At 43.8% G+C, this 23,922-nt stretch overlaps 1 protein-coding gene across 4 annotated transcripts in view; it reads right to left on the bottom strand.

Annotated features, from left to right (window-relative positions):
• The window catches only part of NUP210L (nucleoporin 210 like), a 59,128-nt gene that overhangs the window by 20,654 nt on the left and 14,552 nt on the right, over nucleotides 1–23,922 (bottom strand). For all 4 annotated transcript variants that reach the window (XM_074980503.1, XM_074980504.1, XM_074980505.1 and 1 more), the window contains 17 exons: nucleotides 23,714–23,820; nucleotides 22,567–22,707; nucleotides 19,358–19,495; nucleotides 16,890–17,045; nucleotides 16,128–16,326; nucleotides 15,648–15,793; nucleotides 14,597–14,818; nucleotides 13,925–14,098; nucleotides 13,297–13,489; nucleotides 7,571–7,659; nucleotides 7,144–7,248; nucleotides 6,244–6,345; nucleotides 5,271–5,399; nucleotides 3,727–3,854; nucleotides 2,666–2,798; nucleotides 1,751–1,813; nucleotides 216–395 (listed from right to left, as the gene is read on the bottom strand). In XM_074980503.1, the coding sequence (XP_074836604.1) occupies nucleotides 216–395; nucleotides 1,751–1,813; nucleotides 2,666–2,798; nucleotides 3,727–3,854; nucleotides 5,271–5,399; nucleotides 6,244–6,345; nucleotides 7,144–7,248; nucleotides 7,571–7,659; nucleotides 13,297–13,489; nucleotides 13,925–14,098; nucleotides 14,597–14,818; nucleotides 15,648–15,793; nucleotides 16,128–16,326; nucleotides 16,890–17,045; nucleotides 19,358–19,495; nucleotides 22,567–22,707; nucleotides 23,714–23,820 (2,405 nt within the window). The remainder of the gene's footprint in view (nucleotides 1–215; nucleotides 396–1,750; nucleotides 1,814–2,665; nucleotides 2,799–3,726; nucleotides 3,855–5,270; nucleotides 5,400–6,243; nucleotides 6,346–7,143; nucleotides 7,249–7,570; nucleotides 7,660–13,296; nucleotides 13,490–13,924; nucleotides 14,099–14,596; nucleotides 14,819–15,647; nucleotides 15,794–16,127; nucleotides 16,327–16,889; nucleotides 17,046–19,357; nucleotides 19,496–22,566; nucleotides 22,708–23,713; nucleotides 23,821–23,922) is intronic.

The raw sequence follows: 23,922 nt of genomic DNA, 5'->3' as shown, positions 1-23,922 counted from the left end.
ACGAACCTGATGATAACCCTCCAAAGACTATTTCTCTCTAGGTGTAGCATGCTGCTAGCGTGGGGTGATGGGAGTTCTGTTCAACTACAAGATTTCAAGATCATGCCCTTAGACATCCGAATCCACTTGCAGATGTGCTTCCCCAGCAGAAGTCAGTACACGGGAAATAAACCAAAGGAACCAATGGAAAATTACAAAACAAGATAGGAAAATACCTGGGAGAAAACAATTATTTTTCCTGTGTCTTCACTGACAGCCTGAATGGTACCCTGAATTATGGCTGTTCCAAGCGCCTTAGCTATCACCTGGCCCAGCCTGTTAACTACAGCCACAGTCTGATTACTGATGGAGAAGTGAATGATGGACTGTGGCTGTGGGCCACCTTCTGACATCACCTGCAACGGATTTAAACAAATTGAGGAAAATGTAGCCTCAGAAAGAAAATGAAGCAAATGAAATAATGCACATTCCAGATCTGTGCTTTTCCTTGACCACAAGCAAAGTGTATCACATACTGGAAACACACAATGCAGTACCCCTTCCCTGTCTTCTGAAGTGAGTGTCCCAGATACACATCACAGTGCGAATAAAAGGCAAATCAATTTAGAGAAAGAGGAGAAGGTAGCCTGGAAATTATCTGGAGGTGGAGTCAGAGGGAGGGGAAGAAAAGACCAAGTACACCTGATGTAACTTTGACTCCTACTCTTAGAGAAGAGTGGAGACAATTACATGAGAAAGAGGCAGTAAAGTAGAAAACAGGAACAGGACTAGGACTAGGACATAAGAGCAGGGGAGGGGAACCTACAGCACTGCAACTTGTTTTGACCCACCCTGTGCGGCTAGAATGCCAGCATCACGTCACCTCCCCGCTGCTGGAGGGGGAGCCTCAAGCCTCAAGGGCTGGATCAAAGCAACCTGTGATCTACATCCAACCCACAGGCTCTGTGCTGGAATGGCAGCACACGGAAGTTGTGTCCTCTGTGATGCTTGCAGGCTCCACCCCTCATTCCCATTGGCTGGGAATCTCAGCCAGTGGGAGTGACGGAGGCAGCACCCACCCACACATGGCAGTACACAGCCACCCGCACCTCCTCCTGCATGAGCTGCATCAGGTAGGTGCCCTCATCCCACGCCCTGACCCCCAGACCTACCCAGCTCCTGCACCCTATCACAACCCAGAACCTTCACCTCCACCCCGGTTCTTGCATAACACCACCTCCCCAGACCCTGCACACACACACCCGTAGGCCTCTCTCACACACTGCATCCCCCATCTTGGATCCCATCCTAAACCCTAGGGGCCCCACAAAATCTACTAGCCCCAGGCCTCTTGAAGAGTTAATCCGGCCTTGCGGAGGAAGATCTGATCCTTGGTGCCTTGCACCACTGAGCTGGAGTGTGAGGAACCCTGTTGCCCCAAACTGCATGAGCAAGAAGAGTGTCTCTTTTCTTTTTCTGCTTATCAGTCGGGGTAAGTCCATGTCTTTTTTTTTTTTTAAAAAAAAAAAAAAAAAAAAGCTTCTCACTTCCATGTGGCCCCTGACTGATTTTTCTGTGGTTTACTGGCCTCCAACCCAAAAACTGTTCCCCACCCTGACACAGAGCTTTCCCCAACTGTTCTGTCGTGCCATTTGTACCAGTGGCATACTCTTGTAATATGGCATCCGGGGCAGAGCAGGAGAAGGAAAGACAAAGGGGACTGGGTAAGTTTCATTTGTCTAAGGAAGAACTAATATACTTTAAAGCTCACCTGCCTCATGTTGTGTGGAATGAGGGTCATTTCCTCTGGGATGAGTCTGAATGGAGGAAAGACCTGAGAAAAGGAAAAGGAGGGCACAATTTTTCTGATGCAGCATTTCCACTTAAAAAAGACAAACCATTAATATTGAAAATACTCTTAGCTTAGTGGTGCACAACAAAGGGCAGCAGGCACTTAAGTCTTGAAGAGCCACAGAAGTTCTATCCTCGACCCTCACACGCAACTCACAAGAGCTAAAATGACGTATATTTGAGAGACCATGAGATTGTTGGTAGCTCAGTATATGAATTACTTGCTACAACATGCAAAATAAATCACACATGCATCTCTCAAGATAATTATGTCACCTCCCTTTGAGAGCACTATAAAGAAAGAATGGGACTCCTAGTTAGCAAACACTTCGGGTGTATCTACACTAGCTCCCTCCTTTGAAGGAAGCATGGTAAGTAGGGTGTTGAGAGATTATTAATGAAGTGCTGCGCTGCATATGCAAAACTTCATTAAGCTAATTCTCCCCCAGGGCAACTTTGAAGTGTTGAACTTGGAAGTGCCAGCTGGCGTGTAGCCGCGGCTCACCCGCCAGTACTTTGAAGTGCTTGGGCAACTTCAAAGTCCCTTTACTCCTCAAAATAGTGATTTGTAAACATCAGGACTACACAGATTTTTTACTAGGAAAATGGGATAATTTGGTAAAATATACAAATATCAGTATATTGTTATTGCCAAGATCTGTGATTTCTAATAAGATATGTTCATCCTTTTACAACTGTCAAAACCATCTAAAACTCAAGCTTTTCAGGCTAACATTATCCAACTGAATTTTCTCACTGCACTTTGAAGAAAATGATTCTGCACCAAGGGAGAAGCATCCAAAGGCAGGCAGACACAAATTGTGAGCACTCTTACTTCAACCTTCCGAGGAGGAGAAGTGAATTTTCTTCCCATCTTGTCCCAGGCTGTTGCCACCAAAGTTGTCTGGCCTATTGCAACAGCTCGGAGTACGTAGACTTCAGAGTATTCATCCACTTCCTCCATTAGCCTGCAGAGATACTTAACATTTACTTCACTTTCCCACCCTGCATTAAGATCACGGGGTGCTGGAACAGAAAATCCTTCTAACTACAAGAGGAGTTCAAAAGTCTGAGGTTTGTGTTTAGACAACCAGCACAGCTTAGATTTACACTGCGCAATGCTCTCAGTGGCAGAATTCACAATCTGTGATAGTTGTGAGATGTTCTTGTGGCTACATTCAATCACATTAATGCTCTGGGATCATTCATTTCCATGGAAAAATAGTCTCTTTCCATGCACACAACATTTCCATCAGGTTGTGGCAAGGGTTAAATTATGTAATCCATTAAACCGCCCTTCATTTGCTCTGACATCACTGCTGAATACTAAGGTAAGTGAGTACATGTTTTCATTTGCCTCCTCAGAGCAAGCAATACAGTACTAAGATAATGCAGGGATTCCAAGGAAAACAGAGTGAGCAAGGGGTTGGGCTACCCATGTCAGAAATAAACACTGTGAACATATTTAATGTACAGCTGTATTTTTCTGTGGCAAGGGGATTCCATGGCCGTGCAGAAAGCCAAGCGATGGTAGTGGAGATAACACTTTGCCTTCTACACCACTTTTCACTGATGACCTACACTGAGATGTTTACAAATATGAATTAAGCCTGGTGACCTACCCTATGTATGATCTCCACTTTACAAAAGATTAACCCTCAGACATGGGGCACTTAAGTGACATTCCCAAGAACGCACACCCTGAGGCAGTAACATAACTGGAGACAGAATGGAAGAGTCCAGGCATCTACTCCTCGCAACACTCTTTTGGCCAGGGTACGGATAGTGAGCTGGATTTTGCTATGTAATAATAAATTCTATTTTGCAGTACTGAATGGACATTATCAGCTGTTATTTGAGGTGGAAAGGCACCAGGCTGCCTACTGTAATACTCACACAAGTGTAACAATAACAGATGCTGCCTGCAGTTTGAGCTTCATGTACTTGAAATATTTACTCCGGAGTGGATGTCGATGAAAACCAAGGATTTGCACGCTGACAAGGACAGATTTGCCAATCTCAATCTATGTAAAAAAGAGCACTTTTACATTTTTGGCAGGGTCTTTGTACCTGTATCTGCCCTTGGATGAGCTGCAAAAGGACACCTCCACTTTATCCCTTTCATGTTCTCCTTTCTACCTGCAGAAAGGTACTCACAATGGCTAAGTCTATACTAGAAGCATCTGTCTACAGAAGTTACTGTCAGAAGAGATGTTCCAACAAAAAGTCTGTCGACAGATTGCATCTACACATAAAAGTGGATTGCTCTTTTGATCTGCCCTGTTAATAAAAGGCCCCGTGGAGAACCTAAAAAGCTTTTTTGTTGACTGTTTCTGTCAACAAAACACATTTTGTTTGTAGATGTTCCCCCCAGTTTTGTCTACAAAACTCTCTAGTGTGGACATAGCCATAGGTAGGACATTCAAGAAGATTCACACAGACTCTTTATCCTCTCACTGTCTCTTCTTGACCAGAAATACAGAGTTGCTTCTGTGAAAGTTAGAAGCTCACCTCTTCTAAAGAGCTGCTGTGGGGGCTGCCAGAATGTATGGCAGCCGCATAGTGAGGCAGAATTCCATCAGGGTCTCCCATTGTGCACACAGTGACATCATCGTTGGGACATTGAAAGGCCTTAAATATATTTTTAATGCTGGTGAAATATGACTTGACATTAACAGAATGTGAACAACCAAAGACTGGCATGGTTCTTCTACCGCAGCATGATTTACTACCAAAACAAATGTCTGATGTGCTCATGATTTATCACCAAGCTAAGATACTGTACTCAATCTTCTCCATAAGCTCTTTGCTGCTCAATTCCAGAAGTAGATTACTTCCCCAAGGAAGAAGAGTAGAAACATGGAAAGGGGTTGGTAATATCTAACCAAGTATTGAAATAAAATAACGTCTCATACAGTCCTGTGTACAAAGCCCACAGAAAATGCACCAAGTCCAGGTTAAGTGGCTCATGTGAAGTATCTCTAATCCACAGGATTTGAAGAAAGAATTACAAGGATTACAGGACCCAAAGTAACTCACACATGTTTGAAGTCTCAAATTCTCAAACTCACCACAGTTAAGAGTTTATCTTACTAAGCAACCTACATAAAGATGGGTTTCATCATTTCAGAAATACATGTTGTGTAGTCAAGCATTTTATCTTTGGGTTTCGACAGCACGAAGGAGTAGCCAAAAATCTTCTTATTGGATGCCTAGGTGAAGGGCTGCCACATTGGCTGTATCTCTGGTATTTAAGATAGGTGCACAAAGATTTCTCTAACAGCATGAAAATAAAACAAATATATTTCTTGAAACAAAAATTACTTCATAGGTAGCTCCATGTAGTGCAAAAGAACCCCAAGGTTTGAACAGAAATGAAAACAAAATATACCACATCCCACCAGGCTAGATATTTCTGAGTTTTCCTAAGATTGTCTCACCTTATCAATGAGCTCCACCTCCAACTCATGCATATCAGACACATGTAGATAGATGGCAGCTGGTCCCAGAAATGCCAGACAGAGATCATAGACCTCCAAGGTTACAGATCCGGGATGCAAAGGGATGACCTGCAATGAAAGTCAGAAGGCATAGCCAGACTGTCTGCAATGGATACCAATTTACTTTACATCTTTTTTACCAAAAAGATAAATCTAAACTTGTAAAAGTGACCAAATTTATCATGCTTCTGACAAGTCTTTGTTCAAACCATCATCTAAATGAAAGAGGGAAAAAGCTATGTTAGGGTCAACCAGAAGCCATCACAGGATTGTTCTTACAGCAGTTACTAGAGCATTGTTCAGTCTAATTTAAAATTATTGAAAATGATTTAATAATCCAGAAGGTCAAATGATCAAGATGTTTCTCCATGATGTTCAGGAGGAAGATATTTCTTTTTACAGGAAAGCGAAGTTGATTCAAGTTTGATGTCTTACCCGACTGCTCACTCATGTCCCTGGACCAGTTAGTATCAAATATATTGCCTTGTGTTTATTGCTACAGGAAATAGCAGCAAGGAAAGCTATGGGTGAAAATTATTTTGATTGAGCAACAATAATTCTTGAAAGTGTCATGCTACACAGGATCTGGAAGTCAGCCAAATCCATAAACATATTATAAAACCCAAAAGGTATTTTGCACTATTTGGTGACAGACATTCTTTATTCCATTATTCTAGAATGTTTTCTCTTATTCAGGAATTTACTCCAACAATCATTTGGCTTGCTTTACACATTTGCTAGCAATAAAATAATCCAGTGTGTTACAGTGAACTGCATAAGCAGTTCTGAAGGCAAAAGGAAATGGGGAATGGAAAGCAAGAGAAAATATCTATTTATTTCAAAAGGGTGACTCTCCCTGTGAGATTGTGAACCTGGGTTTTTCTCCAGAGCAAAAAATTTTCCAAGTGCTCACCTCGATGGCACTCTCTGCTTCCAGGTAGGTCATGTTTATGGTCTCCTTTTCACTGCTGTTGACCAAAAAGTATCCGGATCCTTCCACTAGATCAAATATTTCCTTAAAGGGGATATAAAACCAAGTTAGATACCAGTGTACTCACTCCTCTACCAACACAGAGTGCTGGCTCACTTGCAGTCCATACTCAGCTTTTACTCCGACTTCAAAAGAGAGTTTTAGCCCAAATAAGAATTGAGAACTGCAAATTTCATGGAAACATTTTTAAAACATTGCAATACAGGCTCAAACTATAGGTGAATCCAAACTTAACAAAAATCCAGTAAGTGGACCAAAAAAATGCCACCATTGCTAAAGAGAGAGAATGAAAGAAGGGATTAGAGGCAAAAAGACCTCTCTGAAAAATTGGAAGTCAAAGCCTACTGAGGAAAACACAAAAGAACAAACTCTGGCACATCAAGTGTAAAGCAATTCTTAGGCAAACCAAAGAAGAATTTACAGAGAAATAAGCAAAGGACAAAAACTAACAGCAAAATTTTTGTATGTACATCAGAAGAAGGAAGCCTGCCAAACAATCCGTGAGGCTACCAGATGGTAAAAGGAGCACTTGAAGAACACAAAGCCATTACAGAGAAGCTAACTACATTTGTTCATTTGTCTTCACTGTAAAGGATGTGAGGGAAATTCCAACAACAACTGATCTATTCATTTTATCTGACAAATCAGAGGCACCGTCCCAGATTGAAATGCCAACAGAGGAGGCTTTGGAACAAACTAGTAAATTAAACAGGAATAAAAGTGACCAGGATCAGACTGTATTCACCTGAGTTCTGAAGGAACTTTATGTACTACACCAAAGACTGATGTGATATGATTTAACCATACTAACAACGTTCCTACCTTCACAGCAGGATGATTATATATAGTGGCATTGTCTGGCACCACCGTCACATCCTCTACCAATAACAGCTCCACAGCTGTGGAAATAGGCAAGTTTGCTACTTCCTAAACCAGAGAAAAGTTAAGTTACATTCCTATTCCTTCAAGTCACAAAACCCCAAACCTTCTCCATCACAGAAGGAACTGATGATTGCAGTGGCAGCGCATGAGCACTTCTCACAAGTGGTTGTGATGGCAGAAATGGGACTTTCCTTTTGAATAAAGAAAAGCCCAGTATTCATACTTGAAGACAAAAATATCTGCACAATACTAAGCTACTCAGCTCAATTCATCAGCAGACTGCAACAGCTCACTAGACAGATCAAAGATCAGCAAGCCACAGGTATGTCCAAGTCAGAAGTCCCCCGAAATGCCCTCTTCTACTCACTCTTGGACTGCCTCTCTCTGAATACTTCACAAAGCTGACTCCAATCAGAACACTCCCTTTTATGTGATGGACCTCCAGGAGCTGATGCCCTATAAGCAACAGAAAGCAGAAATTTCATTGGAAATAAGAGAGAATTTGAAAAAGAGAAAAACAATTCCACCTCCAGGTGGGGGTAAGAATAAATATGGTGCAATATTTACAGATGAGGCTCATGAACAATAATTTCAGCCTTAAGAACTGGAAAATGTGTTAGAAATTTGCTGTGGCACTTTTAAAGAGTATAACAAACCAGCAGTGTTTGTCTGACATACACCATCTACCCTGTAAGCAGGAAGAAATTCTGCCATGAAGGATTAAGTGGCTGCTGCTAACTAATCTCAGGTCTACATTACAAGATTAAGTCAAATTTATTAAGGTTGATTATTTTAGCACCTAATTTTGTAAAGTCCAAGGTGCATGCACTTGCTGTGTGCACAAGTTTAACAGAGTGCTTCCCTAGTAGGGTGGGTTACTTCACCTATGACAGTGATACAGGGGGCAAATATCCCACATCTCCGGCTGCCCTTTTGCATTCTGGGTTAGGCTCAGTGCCTGGTGGGACAAAGAAAGTGCAACGAGCAGTTCTAGGTACTAGTCATCAGCCTCCCATAGTGCACTTATCTCTTTCCTTTTCCCTGCTTGAAAGCAACGGCAAACATTTGTTTTCATGCCCCCTTTTCCCTGGTTATCTGTGCAGATGCCATAGCAGGGTAAGCATGGACCCTGCGCAGCTTCAGAATGCTGTGGCAAGCATTGTAAATACCTCGGGCATTATATCGCAGTATGTCCAGAGGCTATCCAGAAGCCCCTGGAGTGAAGAAGAATGTGAGGAGGCCACGAACACAGACAACTCTGAAATGATTCATTGGAGCAATTGGCAGATGCTGGTGGCAGTCAATCAAGTTGACATAGTGGAATACCGATTCTGGTCCTGTTGGACAAGCACAAACCGGTGCGACCACATAATTATGCAGTGATGGGACGATGAGCAGTGGCTGCAAAACTTTTACACGCGTAAGGCCACTTTTGTGGAACTTTGCAAATTGCTTTCCCTGCCCTGAAGTGCACCAATACCAGCATGACACCTCCTCCAATAGTTGAGAAGCAAGTGTCAATACTGTGGAAACTTGCAGTGACAGACAGCTATTGATCAGTGGGGAATCAATCTGGAGCTGGTAAATCTACAGTGGGGGCTGCTGTGATCCAAGTAGCCAAAGTAATCAATACCCTTAGAACATAAGAACATAAGAATGGCCATACTGGGTCAGACCAAAGGTCCATCCAGCCCAGCATCCCATCTGCCAACGGTAGCCAATGCCAGGTGCCCCAGAGAAGGAGAACAGAAGACAATGATCAAGTGATTTATCTCCTGCCATCCATCTCTTGCCCTTGTTCTGAAGGCTAGGGGCACCATACTTTATCCCTGGCTAATAGCCATTTATGGACCTAACCTGCAAAAATTTATCAAGCTCTTTTTTAAACCCTAATAGAGTCCTGGCCTTCACAGCCTCCTCGGGCAAGGAGTTCCACAGGTTGACTGTGCGCTGTGTGAAGAAAAATTTCCTTTTATTAGTTTTGAATCTACTACCCATCAATTTCATTTGGTGTCCCCTAGTTCTTGTATTATGGGAAAAGGTAAATAATTTTTCTATATTCACTTTCTCCACACCATTCATGATTTTATATACCTCTATCATATCGCCCCTCAATCGCCTCTTTTCCAAACTGAAAAGTCCCAGTCTCTCTAGCCTCTCCCCATATGGGACCCGTTCCAAGCCCCTAATCATCTTAGTTGCCCTTTTCTGAACCTTTTCTAATGCCAATATATCTTTTTTGAGGTGAAAAAGGATGCTTGAAAGGATGACAACTCTGGGAAACATGCAGGACATAGGGCACTCCATCTTGGCAAAGCCATCTGCTAACTGTGGTTGGGCAACAGATGGCATGCACAACTCTATCTTGGCACCAGACCACCTTGCCAAGAGTGCATAAACCGCAAAGGATACAGCTCGATGGTGTTGTAAGTTGCTGGTAAATGACAAGATCCATTTCACTGACATCAATGTGGGAATAGTCAGGAAATATGCATGATGCATGCATCTGTAGGAACGCTGGTCTTTTCAGACAGCTGTAAGGTAGAACTTACTACCTAGACCAGAAATTACCATTGGCGATGTTGAAATGCCAATATAATTATCCTTGGAGATCCAGCCTACTCCTTGCTCCCATGGCTCAAGAAGCCTTACGCAGGTAACTTGGACACTAGTAAGGACCAGTTCAACTACAGGCTGAGCAAGTGCAGAATGGTGGTAGAATATGCTTTTGGACATTCAAAGGGAAGGCTCTGCAGTTTATTGACTAGGTCAGACCTGCTAAAATTCCCATTCTTGCGGCAGCCTACTCTGTGCTACATAATATCTGTGAAAGCAAGGTGAAAAATTATCTGGTGGGGTGGCGGAGGTCAAGGCAGATTGCCTAGCCACTAATTATGAGCAGCCAAACATGAGGGCAATAAGGTGAACACATCAAAGGGCACTGTGAATCAGAGACACTTTGAAAACCAGTTTTTGTGAATGACCAGATCATGATAGGATAGTCGTGTCTGTTGCGCCTCACAAGGTGCCCCAGGCACCAAGCGTGCTGGCCTTTAATCCCCCCGTCGCCTCCTCCAGAATAATGCAAGCCATAAAGATCTTGTTGATGAGAAATCATGCATTTTTTAATTAGCGAACACAAGGAACAGAGACAGAAGAAGAGTTCAGGATTTGAGCTTGGGGTTAGGAGCAGGGGCAAATTGCATATGACAATCTCCCTGTTCAGCAATCCCAGCTGTGGGAAGGACAGCCTTCTGTTCCAGGAGACATCCCAGGGAGTTGAGTGCAAGGCTGTCCTTGACTCGCCACTCCTGCATTCTAGGGCTCCTGGGAGAGGAGACTATGGAACATAGTGGGGAGGGCAGATGGTTCAGCATCTGGTGCAAGGGAGAGTGTCTGTTTTCCATACGCTTCTCATGTGCCCCTACTAGGCGCTTTAGCAGCTCTCTTTGCTGTCCCAAGCCTCAAGATCTACTTCTGGGTCACGGCTTCGCGGTTCCCACATGCTGTCCTCTTCTCACACTCTACTGGCATCTCCTGCAGCATCATTTTCCTCCATGCATTTAACTGCACCCTGCCAATGCAGGAAGATTGCATTTGCTTGTTAAACATCTCATCCCAATTACAGATTTCTTCACCTTCAGAACTATTGCACCTGAATAACCGGAGGAGCCAGGTGAGTGGGCAACTGACTCACAGTTGCATCTGCTGTAATGAAAAAAAGTGGAAGAGCAGGCTTCAGAGGAGATACATTTTAGTACACAGAAAAAGTGAAGGGGAGACTTTATAGAAGAAACATTGTAGAATACAGAAGCTGATCTCTTACCACGAAAGACCTTCCGTCCCAAACAGTAGGCATGCCTCACGTATAAGGCCAAAGTTATGTTTTTAAGTGCCTACAAACTGGGCATCAAGTACAATTTGGTGGCAAGTATGGTAACAAATAGGTTGGGCTTTTGCTCCTGCTTTGAGAGCATGCATGACAAAGTGGCTGCAAATTGCAGCTCCCACGGCTAGGCATTCATCCCTGCTTGCAAAGGGGACTGTGGTTGCAAAGGGGTGGCCTGGGGGAAAAAGGGCTCATTGTGGCAGCAGGGCCTGGCTCAAGAGGTCACTGTGTGTTCACCACTCCATTTTCTGGAAGAGTGCACCCTTCCCTTCCCACAAGGGCCTGCTGATGGGAGGGCTGCCAGGTATGGTGGCAGGGGCTTGCACAGTCTGCAAGCCTTGCTTTGCTGGGGATGAGCAAGTGAAGGTGTACTGCCTCAGCGGCATCAGTTACATAGCTTCCCTTGTTTCATCCAGGTTGTCAAAGGTGATACGAGTCTTCTCTGAATAACACAGAATGATAAAGAGCCGATGCTGACTGAATGCGGCCAGAAACCTGCACCTTATGCTGCAATGATTTGAGCTAGAATGATGCCAGATAATTTACTGCTGGCTTGGTGTGGAAAGGTATCCTACTGTGGAGGACATAATAAAAAAAGGCCTCCCCAGAAACCCTGTGAGCAGGATTGAAGAATACCTCTTATGAGAGCCTTATAGAGGTGTGCAGGAAGGATTTCAGCTCAGTCTCCACACACTTTAACAAACTGATCCAGGGAGACCCCACTGTGTAGGCAGAGTGGCCACCACAGATCACACCCAATCAGCTTATCCCATTTGTAGCATGATTAAAAGAGTGAACTCACCAAAGCGTCCTCCCCAACATGAATATGTACTAGGAGGAGGGGACTGACTCCAAAGTTAAAAAAAAAAAAAAAGGTCCTGGCTGTCAGTCAGATAGAATGCTCTACTCGCCTGCTGAGCATTCTCATCCTCTTCCTCATCAATCACATCCTCCTCATTGCCCAAGGCTGCATGGGCACTTGGGAGGTATCCACAGACACCTCTGGGACATTGGTTGGGTCCCTCCCCACCAGAATCCCACACAGCTGCTCACAGAAGCAGCATGTTTGTGGCTCTGACCCAGACTGCCCATTTGCCTCCTTTGTCTTCTGCTACACCCACCTGAGCTCCTATATTTTCAAGCGGCACTGCTGTTTGTCCCTGGTGTATTCTTTTTCCAGCAAGTGATATGATTTTGGCATAGATACCAGCATGTTTTCTGCCGCTTTCTCCTTCTGCGAGCACAGACTCCTCTCCCCACACAGCAATAAAATCCAGGGTCTCCTACACGATCAATGAGGGAGGTCATCTGCAACTCTGGGCATTTAAGGTCAGGTGTGACGCTGGGCTCATCATGCTGACCAAACAGAAAATTAAATTCAAATTTTCCTGGAGCTTTTCCTGAGCACCTGGAGAGCAGCACAGTTGAAAGTCCTGGTCAGAGTGGTCACACTGGGGCACTGTGAAACATCCCCGGCGTCCAAGAACAGCAACTTTTGCAGCACTGCATCTGCACTACCCCAAAGCTGACCACATAAGGTCAAATTTTCCATTGCTCCTCTCATCAAGCAGAAGTACAGAAACTGATTTTACCAGCCTTTAAAGTCAGCAGAATGGCCTGGGGTGTGGATTTACTTAGAAAAATCAACCTACTGCAGCTAAGTTTGACTTAAACTCGTAGTGTAGACTCAGCCATAGACAGGTGACTTCACACTCTACTTGCAGATATAAGAGAACTTGGATTGGCTCACTTAAGGAACGATGTAGCAAGATAGCTGAACGGTCTTTAGGGAAAGACCTAGGAGGAGCCCTGCACAGGGAGGAAACTTGGAAGTTTGAGTTTAATTCCTAGAAAGCTCTTGAATATTTAATTCTACACAGTATGTACAGATTGGCTCCTTAGAAAGTGCCTCATAACATTCACCATGACCAGGAATACTCAAGCTACAGTTAGATGATGTGCTTCTCCTTTAAGGGATGATGCTACGAATCTGGCTACACACTTTCATAAATGCCTGTATTTCAGAAATCATATCATAAGTTCAAATCATTAGAGAGAGTGAAGCCCACATATCATAGCAATGCACAGAGAGATCACATTAGGAGGAAGGGGAGAAAAGTTTGATGTAAATTCAGTGCGGGGGTAAGCAGTTGCAAACTCTGACTGGCTTCTTTGGAGTTCAGTGTATAAAACTGAACGGGTACCATGCAATCTGGTCTGTCCACTCCCATCCTTCTTTGCTACCATCTGCATGGACTTGGAGTAAGTGAAGTGCGCGAGAGTTTCACTGGCTGATTTCCACTCCAGCACCAGGGAGCTAAAGTTGTCAAACTTCCGCCGGTGCTGATCAAATACAGCCAGCTCCAAAACTGTATTCCTCAAACTGGACACAGGGATCTACACGAAAATGACAGAACACAATTTCATTAGTAACTCAGAGCCTGATTCTGGAGGAAAACTACCTTATACAGTGCAGCCCATAGCCACCTTCATCTGAATGAGAGAGGTGCAGCCTAAGGAAACTAAAGAGCCCAGGATGCTGTGATTACTCTTGGAAGTTTCTTATGCAGAGAGTGCATTACTGCTAAATTACACATTGTCGTCTTAGCTAGTTTGATGGGCAGAGGAACTGAGCATCAAAGCAATTTCACTTGACAGAGCTGATTCCATTTTCAGATAATGTATTTTCTGGTAAAAATATTCAATCATTTAATGCTACACACGCTTCACTTGGACATCAAACATACCACACACAACAGATTCCCAATCACCCTACAAATGAGTATAGGAAAGGAGTGTTATTTGGTGTTTTTAAAACATATAAAGTCATACCAGCTGTTTGTTGTGCTGAGGCAATGGGCAAGGCTGGGCACCTGCAGCTATCTTGTATACAGGAGTCACAGACATACTGGCTGGATGAGCACAAACTAAAGTCACCTGCACAGTTTCCACAGCAGGACTAGGGTTCAGGACTCCTGGCTGATTACCTACTCGGAGTGTAAGCACCTTCAAGGACATGCAAAAGAAATGGTTAAACACCAGGCTTTCCAATTTCAGCTAGACCCATGATTTCATGTTGAACAGCATCCCAAAATGGTATTAAAGAAAACAAGAGCAGGACCACACGCTGGGGTCAGGGGTCGTGATACAGGTCTAATCTTCTTAAATAAACACATACCACTGAGTCTCAAAAACAAACACACACTCTACGGGAGGATTTCTAGAGGCCCAGAGAGGTACCATCACTGAAGAAGATGGTACTATCATCTAAGTATCAGATGCAGCAATTCCACACCATAGTGGAGAGTAGAAATTTCTGAAGTGATTGCTCGGTACACAAGAGCTAACTGAGGAACCATTTCACTTGTGCTACTGCAAGCCTTGAGTTCTCCTGTCAGGAAAAATGGAACATGTTTTTTCATTGTATTGCTTTACGTGTGAGACATTAGCTCATCTGTCGTCAGTTGGTTATTACATGGCAGAAATTGTAGCTGTTTTTCCTACCTGTTCCCCCAGCTCCAGGCACAAAATCTGGTAAATATACTGGTTCTGTTTCCTTTTAGTTGGCAGTCGGACCTGTGTAACATCAACTTTTTCTTCATGCTCCACAGTCAATTCCAAGAAGAAGCGAGAAGGTTCCAAAACCCATGGCCCCGGCCCTCCTTCGAAGATCATCTGCTTTGCTGACTGCCAGGTCACCAGTGCTACCTCAACTGGGTCTAGGGCCTGATTACAAAGAAGAGTTAGCTATTTTAATGTACTTGCTCATCAAGGACATTAAAGAGATAAAGTCGAGGATACAACCAAACGGTGATTCTCATTTACACTCAGGAGTCTTTACAGCACTTGTCAATGCAAGGGTCCTTTAAGTGGAGTTGTCCACTTCAAGGACCCTTAACGCTGCTACCATGGTGTCAAGAGGCCTAAGTTTAAATGAGAATTAGAACCACAAGTACCATAGAAAGATCATTTGCTATTAGAATTGGGTTGGGCTATACTAAGCTATCAGTAAGATGACTAGCACCGAGAATAATCATCTGTGCCAAAAATTCAAGACACCCAAATGCAGTAGCAGAAAGCTCAGCTAAACGGGAGATGAGAAATTACTGCAGAGAACCTGCGCAGATGCATTTAGTGTTTTTTTTCCATGAAAGGAGTTTGTTCACTTCTCTGAGTCTTGAAGGACGAACTTGCTTTCAACTGTGGGCAGGTATAACATCAAGGAAAAAGTAGTATCAGAGGAAGCTCCTCCTCCCAAAGGAGAGTACAGGAACATTTCAGGATATTAGCTTTAAAAACTCCCTGCTCCAACAGACTTGCCAGATGTTAGTTAATAAAAATCTCACAAATCCCTCAATGGGTAGGAGTAAAAGCCCCTCTGTTTCTGATCACAAATCTATGACAACATGGAAGTGGGCAGGAACCCACAACAGAAGAGAAGTGAGCACTCGTACTGCCTCACCACCACCCGTGGGTTTGCCCAGAAGCAAAGATGTGAAGAAAGCAGAGACCAAATAGGAGGGAACGAAGCAGAGAGCAGGGAGCACCTCCTCACCTTGAGAGGCTCATAAACAGCAAATGTGGCGCTGGTTTCAAAATACTCCTGGAACACAGTCGTGCTCACCATTACTAAAGTGTGTCCCAAGGACTTTGCCACTAACTGGATGCTGGAGCAGAATGTCAAGCCAGGTTTCTGACTACCTGTAAATTTGAAAGAATTTTCAGCACTTTCTATGTCTCCAGTGAGCCAGGCTACTATCTAGACATGGGATTACAGAATCCCTGTAATGGAACACATGACTATTCAATTTTTCTCTGAATGTTTCCCTGATTGTCACCCTCTCTCCACTTGTCCTGCCCCTATTAGTTGTTGGATAAGTCTGATTATACATTATCAGGCATGAGGACACAATGACTATCCCTCTGTCTAGACCTTGTGCCCAGCTGATAAAACGCTCACACCAGAAAATGGGGAAATAAGTTATAAATGGAGGTGTTTTAAAAAGTGATCTAGTTTGTAGCTCATCTATCTTACCTTCTTCAGCAAGGATGAAGACTCCCTGTTTATCCATGCTTATATCCAGGGCTAAGAGGGAGCAGTCAGTAAAAGCAATGGTCTCCCTTGTCTCCCTATTGGTGTGGTACATCATGAGTGGAACTTCCAAAACTTGGCCAATCTCAATATCTGCATGGAACGGCAACATCTCCATCTTTGTCAGCCTCAGTACATATACCTGTGCTGACAAAGAGTCTCAAACAGTGAAGCAGGAAGGATTAGCTTACTCATGGCTAGAATTGTGTCATGGCAAAATGCTGCAGGTTCAAGAAGGATACCCAGGATCTCTCAGAATAGGCAGTCAAAATACACCAAAACTTGAAGCTGTCTCTTAGCTGAATTCCACTTTCAGCCTTAATTGTATAGGCAGAATTCCACTACACAGGTTTAAGAGCTTGAGTTAAAAGCTGATTTTGGTTACTATACAACACCAAGCACCTTGACTCAGATAAATCTCAATATGGTTGTGCTCAGCAAAGTGTTAATATGTTAATAAGAAGCCTGTGCTTAAACAACCAGCAGCAAAGCTGGGGTGTGATTCTACACACTCCCTCCCTCCAGTGGCATGAAGAGTAACGCTTCTGAAGTGTTGAGCTGCAGCGTAAGTCACAGGAAAATCAAATCCAACATTTCTAAGCAAGTAGCTACCATCAACACTGCTCTTCAGATACAAGTCAGATTTCTAAACCTGGATAAGAGACCCTCTGCCACTAATGCATGATTTGTCAGGAATGGACTTGCCTGTATTTCTCCATAATGGAAGGGGTTCTGCACGTCCCTAGCCTGTACTGTGCTCTGTCCTCTGACCATCCCTGCAGTCACTACTCCTTTTATGGTGACTGTGACTATAGTCTGATTGGAAGAGGTCCACGTGAAATTGCCACTGCCTCCTTCTACCTATGAAACAGTACAGGACAGAAAAGGGAAACAGTGCAGATCACCATCAATGAAAGTGCTGGAGTGTGGGGAGCTTGTGTGCAGGGATCAAGATTAGGGCTAATTCTTTGGCAAAGTGCATGCTTGAGCTGATCTGGCTGTGGCCCAACAGGCTAACAGGGTAAAAAATTAAGTAAGAACAGCATTTCTTCAGTTCACATCAGCTGAAGCTCTCAAAGCACCTCACTTGCATTCATTAAGTCTCACAATCTCCCTATGGAGAGGAACAGCCAAGAAAGTTTAAACCACACTGATACAAATGAGACAAGGAAGGTTTTTCCCCCCCATAAAGGCAAGTCAGCCGCAGAGCCAGGAATGGAACAGTTAAAGAAGATTGTGTTGGCTCTTTTTCTATCTGCTTAGCATGAGCGACGGTATAAGAGACAGGGTAAGGCAATGCCTTCCCAAACTACCTGGCTGGCCCTGCCTACACTCTGCCCCCAGTAACCCTGCCATTCAGTGTCTCTTTCCCAGCTATTTGGGCTTCAGCCCAGCCAAGACTGGGGCAAGGCACCAACCACACTCCAAGGGCAAGGAGGATCAAACACCACATGCCACCTGCCATCTGGGGCAGAGGGATGGGGTGGGGCAGCCTACTTTCTACATGATCCTGGGGCTTAGGAGGTTTGGGTATGGGGCATGCCCAGCCATCCTCCCCGTTCTCTGGGAATGTGGGGGCTGAGGAAAGCTGGGCCCACAAGTTGCCCATGCCCTAGGGGGCCAGGGAAGGTTGAGGCTGGGAACACCCACTTTCTCTGTGCTCAGGGGTGGGGTGCTGGACAGGCTGGGACCATGGGCCACCCATGATCTGGGGGGTTGGGCTGTGGACTGCCTGTGCTTGGAAGTGGGACTAAAGGTTACCTGTGCTGAGGGTTGGGGCAGGCCATTGGCCATCCATACTCATGGAGGGGGCTCTTAAGGACCACAGGTGGCAGGGTTGGAGCTGGGGTCTTGCCTCCCTCAGCCCTAGGTTCACTCACTGCCTATGCCGCTTAGACAATACAATTTAGAATAATACAAACATCCAGCTGGCTTGAGGGCTTTGTAGCTAGACTAACGGTAAGCCACGCTGGAAATATGGGTATGATTAGTAAAAATGGGAACAAGAAGAGATGACAGAGGAAGATGAAGCCAGAGAAACAGGAATCCGAAAGAACAATTTAAGAATTAAGACAAAGGTAAAACGTGACCTCTGTGAGGGAGGGGGAAGCACACACAAACCTGATGAGGAAGAGGAACGCTGGCAAGAAGGGATAAAGCACTAGATCAGTGGTTGCCAACCTTTTCCAGACAAGGATCCAAAATGACAATTCAAGAAGACTTGATGACCCAAGGTAATTCAAAAACAAGGGGAAGCAGTGCCATAAGGAGTTAATTTTGCGCCTGACACAAGAATATAAAATTGCACCCCCTCATGCTTAAATATTCACAATAGTTATTTCATAGAAAAAGGTAAAATACATTATTAATAGAATAATAACACTACCTTTATTATAGTTAATTATCATTATATTTATTATTATAGTTTATCTGAGTTGTGGTCGGGGAAAGACCCTCATCCCCAAACCGCTCCCCCAGCTTAAACCCCACACTCAGAGGCTGGAGGAGCTGGGGGAGAGTCACACCCAGGGGCTGGGTGTGACATTCAGGGCTGGGGAAGTCACACTCAAGCTGGCGGAGCTGGGATGGTCACACTCAGGTGCTGTGCAGGAGATATAAACCAAAAAATTTAAAACTGACAGATCAGCTACATAGAACAGAAAGGGGGACTAAAGGGTAGGAGGGTGGAGGGTGGCAAAAATTACTTACAGAAAGAGTCTATTAAGTGGCTTGCCTGGGATGGCTACGAATATCAAAGGTGGAGAACTTGGCTTTGTCATGCGTAATTCCTTCTGTGTTGATAGAGAGAGCTGCTGGATGTGGCAGCATTAAAGAGCTGCAAATGGTTCCTTTAAGAGCCACATGCAGCTCTGAGCTGATGGTGACCCTTAGCAAACCTCATTGCGACCCATGTTACCCTGCACTACAGAGGTGCCTGTGATGTCGCCAGCATGGGGCCAGTTCTGTCCCCAGTAAATTCGATGAGCATTTTCTCCTTTATTTTAATGGATGCAGATCTGGCTAGCAAAGACAGACAGGCTGATAGACCCTCTCACTCAGTACCAAGGATACTCCCAGGGCTTCTATTTAGCTAGAAATAATAAGGTTTTATTCTAGAAGAGGCTCTCATATCAATGAGGTCTTCCTGGTGTACCACGCCATATATACGTCACCTGAACTTTGTACCGATACAAGATTCCCAGGGGATGGTGTGGAAATGCGAGGAAGGAGGGTGTCAGCTTGATGGGAAGGTAAATCTTCACCTCCTGTTCATGGCTGATCTGGACAGGTAAATAATCCTCAGAGCCAGCCTACAGGCACAAAACAAAACAAATCTGTCAAGCAAAGAGGCGCTGCTCACCAAGTGGTCAGCAGAGCTTAACTACCAATACGAGAGGGTAACAGCCATGCTCCTCCCTTCCAGCTATTCACAGAATCACAGAACACTAGAACTGGAAGGGACCTTGCAGACTTGACACTTTGTGAAGAAACAATGTTTCCTATTTTTACTGATTACTTGGAAAACAAAGTGGGTGGGGGGGAAGAACACCTGTCTCTGCTTTAAATCAACTGATTTTTTTTTATACACTTAAATGAAATTCCTCAAAGACAGCTATATCTGTTAGTCTATAAGGTGCCACGGGATTTCGTGTTGTTCTCAAAGATATAGACTAACACAGCTACCTCTCCGATACTACTCAAAGACAGTTGTAACAACTCCAGCTGTTCCCAACTACTGTGCCTCCCCTGTAAAACTCTCCTCTAGGAGATAAGTCAAAGCCCACATGACTGAGAAATTTACAGTATGTCACCAACCAGAGAGAGAAGGAACAACATCTAGAGTTCCTTAAAGGGAAACTGCTGCCACAGTTATAAAAGCAGAAATTAAAGAAGACTGTAACAAGCAGCCCTTAATGATTCTGTTTGTGTGGTCCATGGAAGTGGTTCCCAAAACAAGATAAATACAAAATATCACAGAAAATAAATTTTAAATAAATTGCTGAGTTACAATCAATTATTATTTTTAAATTAAATACCTTCCAATAATGTTATTAATTGCTGTCTGAAAACCTGTGCTGTGGTTTCCTCTTTCATTTAATGAAATATACATACTGACTAGAATTGGCTTTGATGGGGGCCCCCAAAGTGAAAAGGTTGCAAATCGCTGGTCTATGGACAGGTGAGCACACTTGCTGCCAGGGCCAGCAGAGAATCAAGAGAAGAAATAACACCAAGCCACACTTTACATTGAATTTAGAAGAAGGGTAGAGAAATCACAGCTATTTAATTACACTAAGTCTGCTCCCTTGTTTAAAAACCTTTTGAAAAGAACACTACAAATGGAGAGAAACAACCAGCCAGCTTAATGCACTAACTCAGGAATTCATTTCAGCCAAGATGATTACTCTAAGAGACACATACTATCTTCAGTACCCAGTTCAGTCAGAGATATTCTCCAAAACAAGGGCCACGTGTGGCCTTAAACTGTGGACATTAAGCACACATCTGCAAAATTTCCCATATACAACATAGTTATTAAAGCCTAGATTTTTACAGAGAACGTTAGATACATTAAAATTACAGGCTCCCTAAAACTAATGTTTAATAGGTCATCTTCTTGCTTCTTATTCCTATGTACCAATTTCAAGCAAGGTTCTTTATAGGGGAAGGTTAGTTCACTTCTTTAGTCAGTTTGAACTGCACCCTGGAAATTACCAACAGAAAAATACTAATAGCATCCACACCTTGTCCATCCTATGACCACCAGCACAGGAAGCAGTCCTGTGCTACGTTCCCAAGGGCTGGGTACAGTTCAATTTTAAAATGCCTTGAGCAATGAATCTTGTACAGCTTGATGTCAGGATGTCGGTCGGTTTCTAGTGGAGTGTCCCACGATTCGGTTCTGGGTCCTGTTCTGTTCAACATATTTATCAATGACCTGGATGAGGGGTTGGATTGCACCCTCAGCAAGTTTGCGGATGACACTAAGCCAGGGGGAGAGGTAGATATGCTGGAGGGTAGGGATAGGATCCAGAGTGACTTAGACAAATTGGAGGACTGGGCTGCAAGAAATCTGATGAGGTTCAATAAGGACAAGTACAGAGTCCTGCACTTGGGCTGGAAGAATCCCAAGCATTGTTACAGGCTGGGGTCCGACTGGCTCGGTAGTAGTTCTGCAGAAAAGGACCTGGGAGTTGTAGTGGATGAGAAGCTGGACATGAGTCAGTGTGCCGTTGTAGCCAAGAAGGCCAATGGCATATTAGGTTGCATCAAGAGGATAGTTGCCAGTAGATCCAGAGAAGCGATTATTCCTCTTTATTCGGCTTTGGTGAGGCCGCATCTGGAGTACTGTGTCCAGTTCTAGGCCCCCAATTATAGGAAGGATACGGATACACTGGAGAGGGTCCAGGAGAAGGCGACTAAAATGATTAGGGGGCTGGAGCATATGACCTATGAAGAAAGGTTGAGGGAATTGGGACTGTTTAGTCTGCAGAAGAGAAGACAGAGGGGGGACTTGATAACAGCCTTCAGCTTACTGAAGAGAGGTTACAAAGAGGCTGGAGAGAGGCTGTTCACAGTGGTCATGGATGGCAGAATACGGAACAATCGTCTCAAGTTGCAGTTGGAAAGGTCCAGGTTGAACATTAGGAAAAACTTTTTCACTAGGAGGGTGGTGAAGCATTGGAATGGTCTACCCAGGGAAGTAGTACATTCTCCATCCCTGGAGGTGTTTAAGTCTCACCTTGACAAAGCCCTGGCTGGGCTGATCTGATGGGTTTGGTCCTGCCTAGGGCAGGGGGCTGGACTTGATGTCTTTTTTAGGTCTCTTCCAGCCCTATTGTTCTATAATTCCCTCTGCAGACAAGTCGATAGACTAAAAAAAAAAACCTCTTTAATCTAAAGGTTTTCCTGATATTCAATGTACATTTTCTTTCTTTTCATTTCACCCCCTTGTTTTTGTTTGTAGACCCTAGAAAAATTCAGAATAGTGTAGGAAAGGGTGCAGCAAAAGTCACACAAGCAGCTGAGGGAAGTCTATTTATCTTCAGCTTTACCTAGTTGAATTAGTCATGCATTTCTCACTGCTGTAGTCCTTAGAACTTCAGGCCTCTGAGGAAATCACACTGTCCTTCAGAGAAAGCTGGCTATTCTGGAGCCCCAGAAGAAGATGGTTTTATAGGACTACCTGCCATAACTCAAAGTAAATATGGAATTGGCAACATTGCCATAACTTGAAACGTGCACGAGTTCAGCTTATATGTTTATGAACACACTATTACATGGTCCACTCCAAATAAACGCTCAGTTTAACGGGCACCAGATAAACTCATTAGGCAACAGCAAATTCTGGAATGGAAAGGGTACAACCTTCACCTCTTACCTGTAGAAGAATTGATACTAGCGCAGCTTTTATTATTGTGATGCCCTCCTTCAGGGCTTGAACTATATGGTAAGAACCATTAACAGAAGAGAAGAACTCTTCAAAATATTCCTTAGGAAACTGGTGAGTTATCCTGAGGTTCTGCAAAACAACAAAACCCAGAAATCAATGAAGGAACTGCTTCTCTGAGAAACTGGAGCCACTTTCCACTAGAAGAATTGCAAGATGAAAAATTCTCTAATCTGTATAAGGCCATGACTGTACACACATGCTAGTGCCTCTGGAAGTCAGAAGTCAACATGGTTATGAAACAAACAACTATAAGCAGGGAATGCATTCTGGATACAACTGGGTAAAGGAAGGTCCCAGTCATCCTACTTTGGCTTCTGTATTGGACTGAAGCCATTTTTTCTATAGGGAACAGCCTGTTAGGACAACCATCTCTACAAAGCTACAGGGGTTAAGGAAACATTGTCACTGTCATTTTAATTACATTGAAACAAAGGGTCAAGGAAAGTTGTGAGACCAGAATAAGGTCACTATAAGCCACTGGCTGACAACACACTATAACCAACTTGACCTAGCAGACCCCAACGCACTTCACAAATGTTAACAAACTTATCCTTACAACACCCCTGTGAGGTCAGTGTTACCACCATGTTTGACAGAGGGGGAACTATGGCACAGAGAGGCTAAGTGACTTATTTGAAGTTAGACAGGAAGTGTGTGGCGGAGCAAGGAAACAAACCCAGCTGTCCCGACTCCCAAGGTAGTGTCCACCACCAAACAATCCTTCCCCTAAATAACGAGACTACCTTTCTCCTAACAGACTCTCCCCATCTGCTGAAGATGCCCTAAATGTAGAGCTATAAGTAAAATTACATTTATTAGAACACTACAACAGCTAAATGAAGGGGCAGTTTACATTTGAAAACGTTATCCTCTCTTCAGAGACATCACATTATGCTGAATTCCAGAGACCTGAATGGTTCTCAACCCTAAACATGTGAAGAATAAGCTATTTCCAATAAAACTTTTAAATGGCCTTAATCCCTCAGTTATTACAGTTATGGATCTGTAAGGTACAGGGCACAACAAGCCCTTCACTTTGGGAGATGCTCATGTCTTTAACTTTATACATACTCACATCAGATAAATAGACTTTAGTGCTGGCTTTATCATACACTTCAACAGTAACAGTGTATGCCCGCTTCACTTCCAGAACCCACCTGTTTCCTGGCTGAACAGTGAAACCTGAAATAAAATGTAAAAGAATGCGGCCTCTTAAAAGAAAGAAAACTGTTTCTAAAAAACCCACTTAGGTTTCAGTTTAGTTAATTTAAGGTTGGTGAAAGG

The sequence above is a fragment of the Carettochelys insculpta genome, chromosome 30 (assembly GCF_033958435.1).
Source record: "Carettochelys insculpta isolate YL-2023 chromosome 30, ASM3395843v1, whole genome shotgun sequence".
Lineage (NCBI taxonomy): Eukaryota > Metazoa > Chordata > Testudines > Carettochelyidae > Carettochelys > Carettochelys insculpta.
The sequence above is the reverse complement of the archived record's forward strand: the minus strand, read 5'-3'. Positions and strand labels throughout refer to the sequence as shown.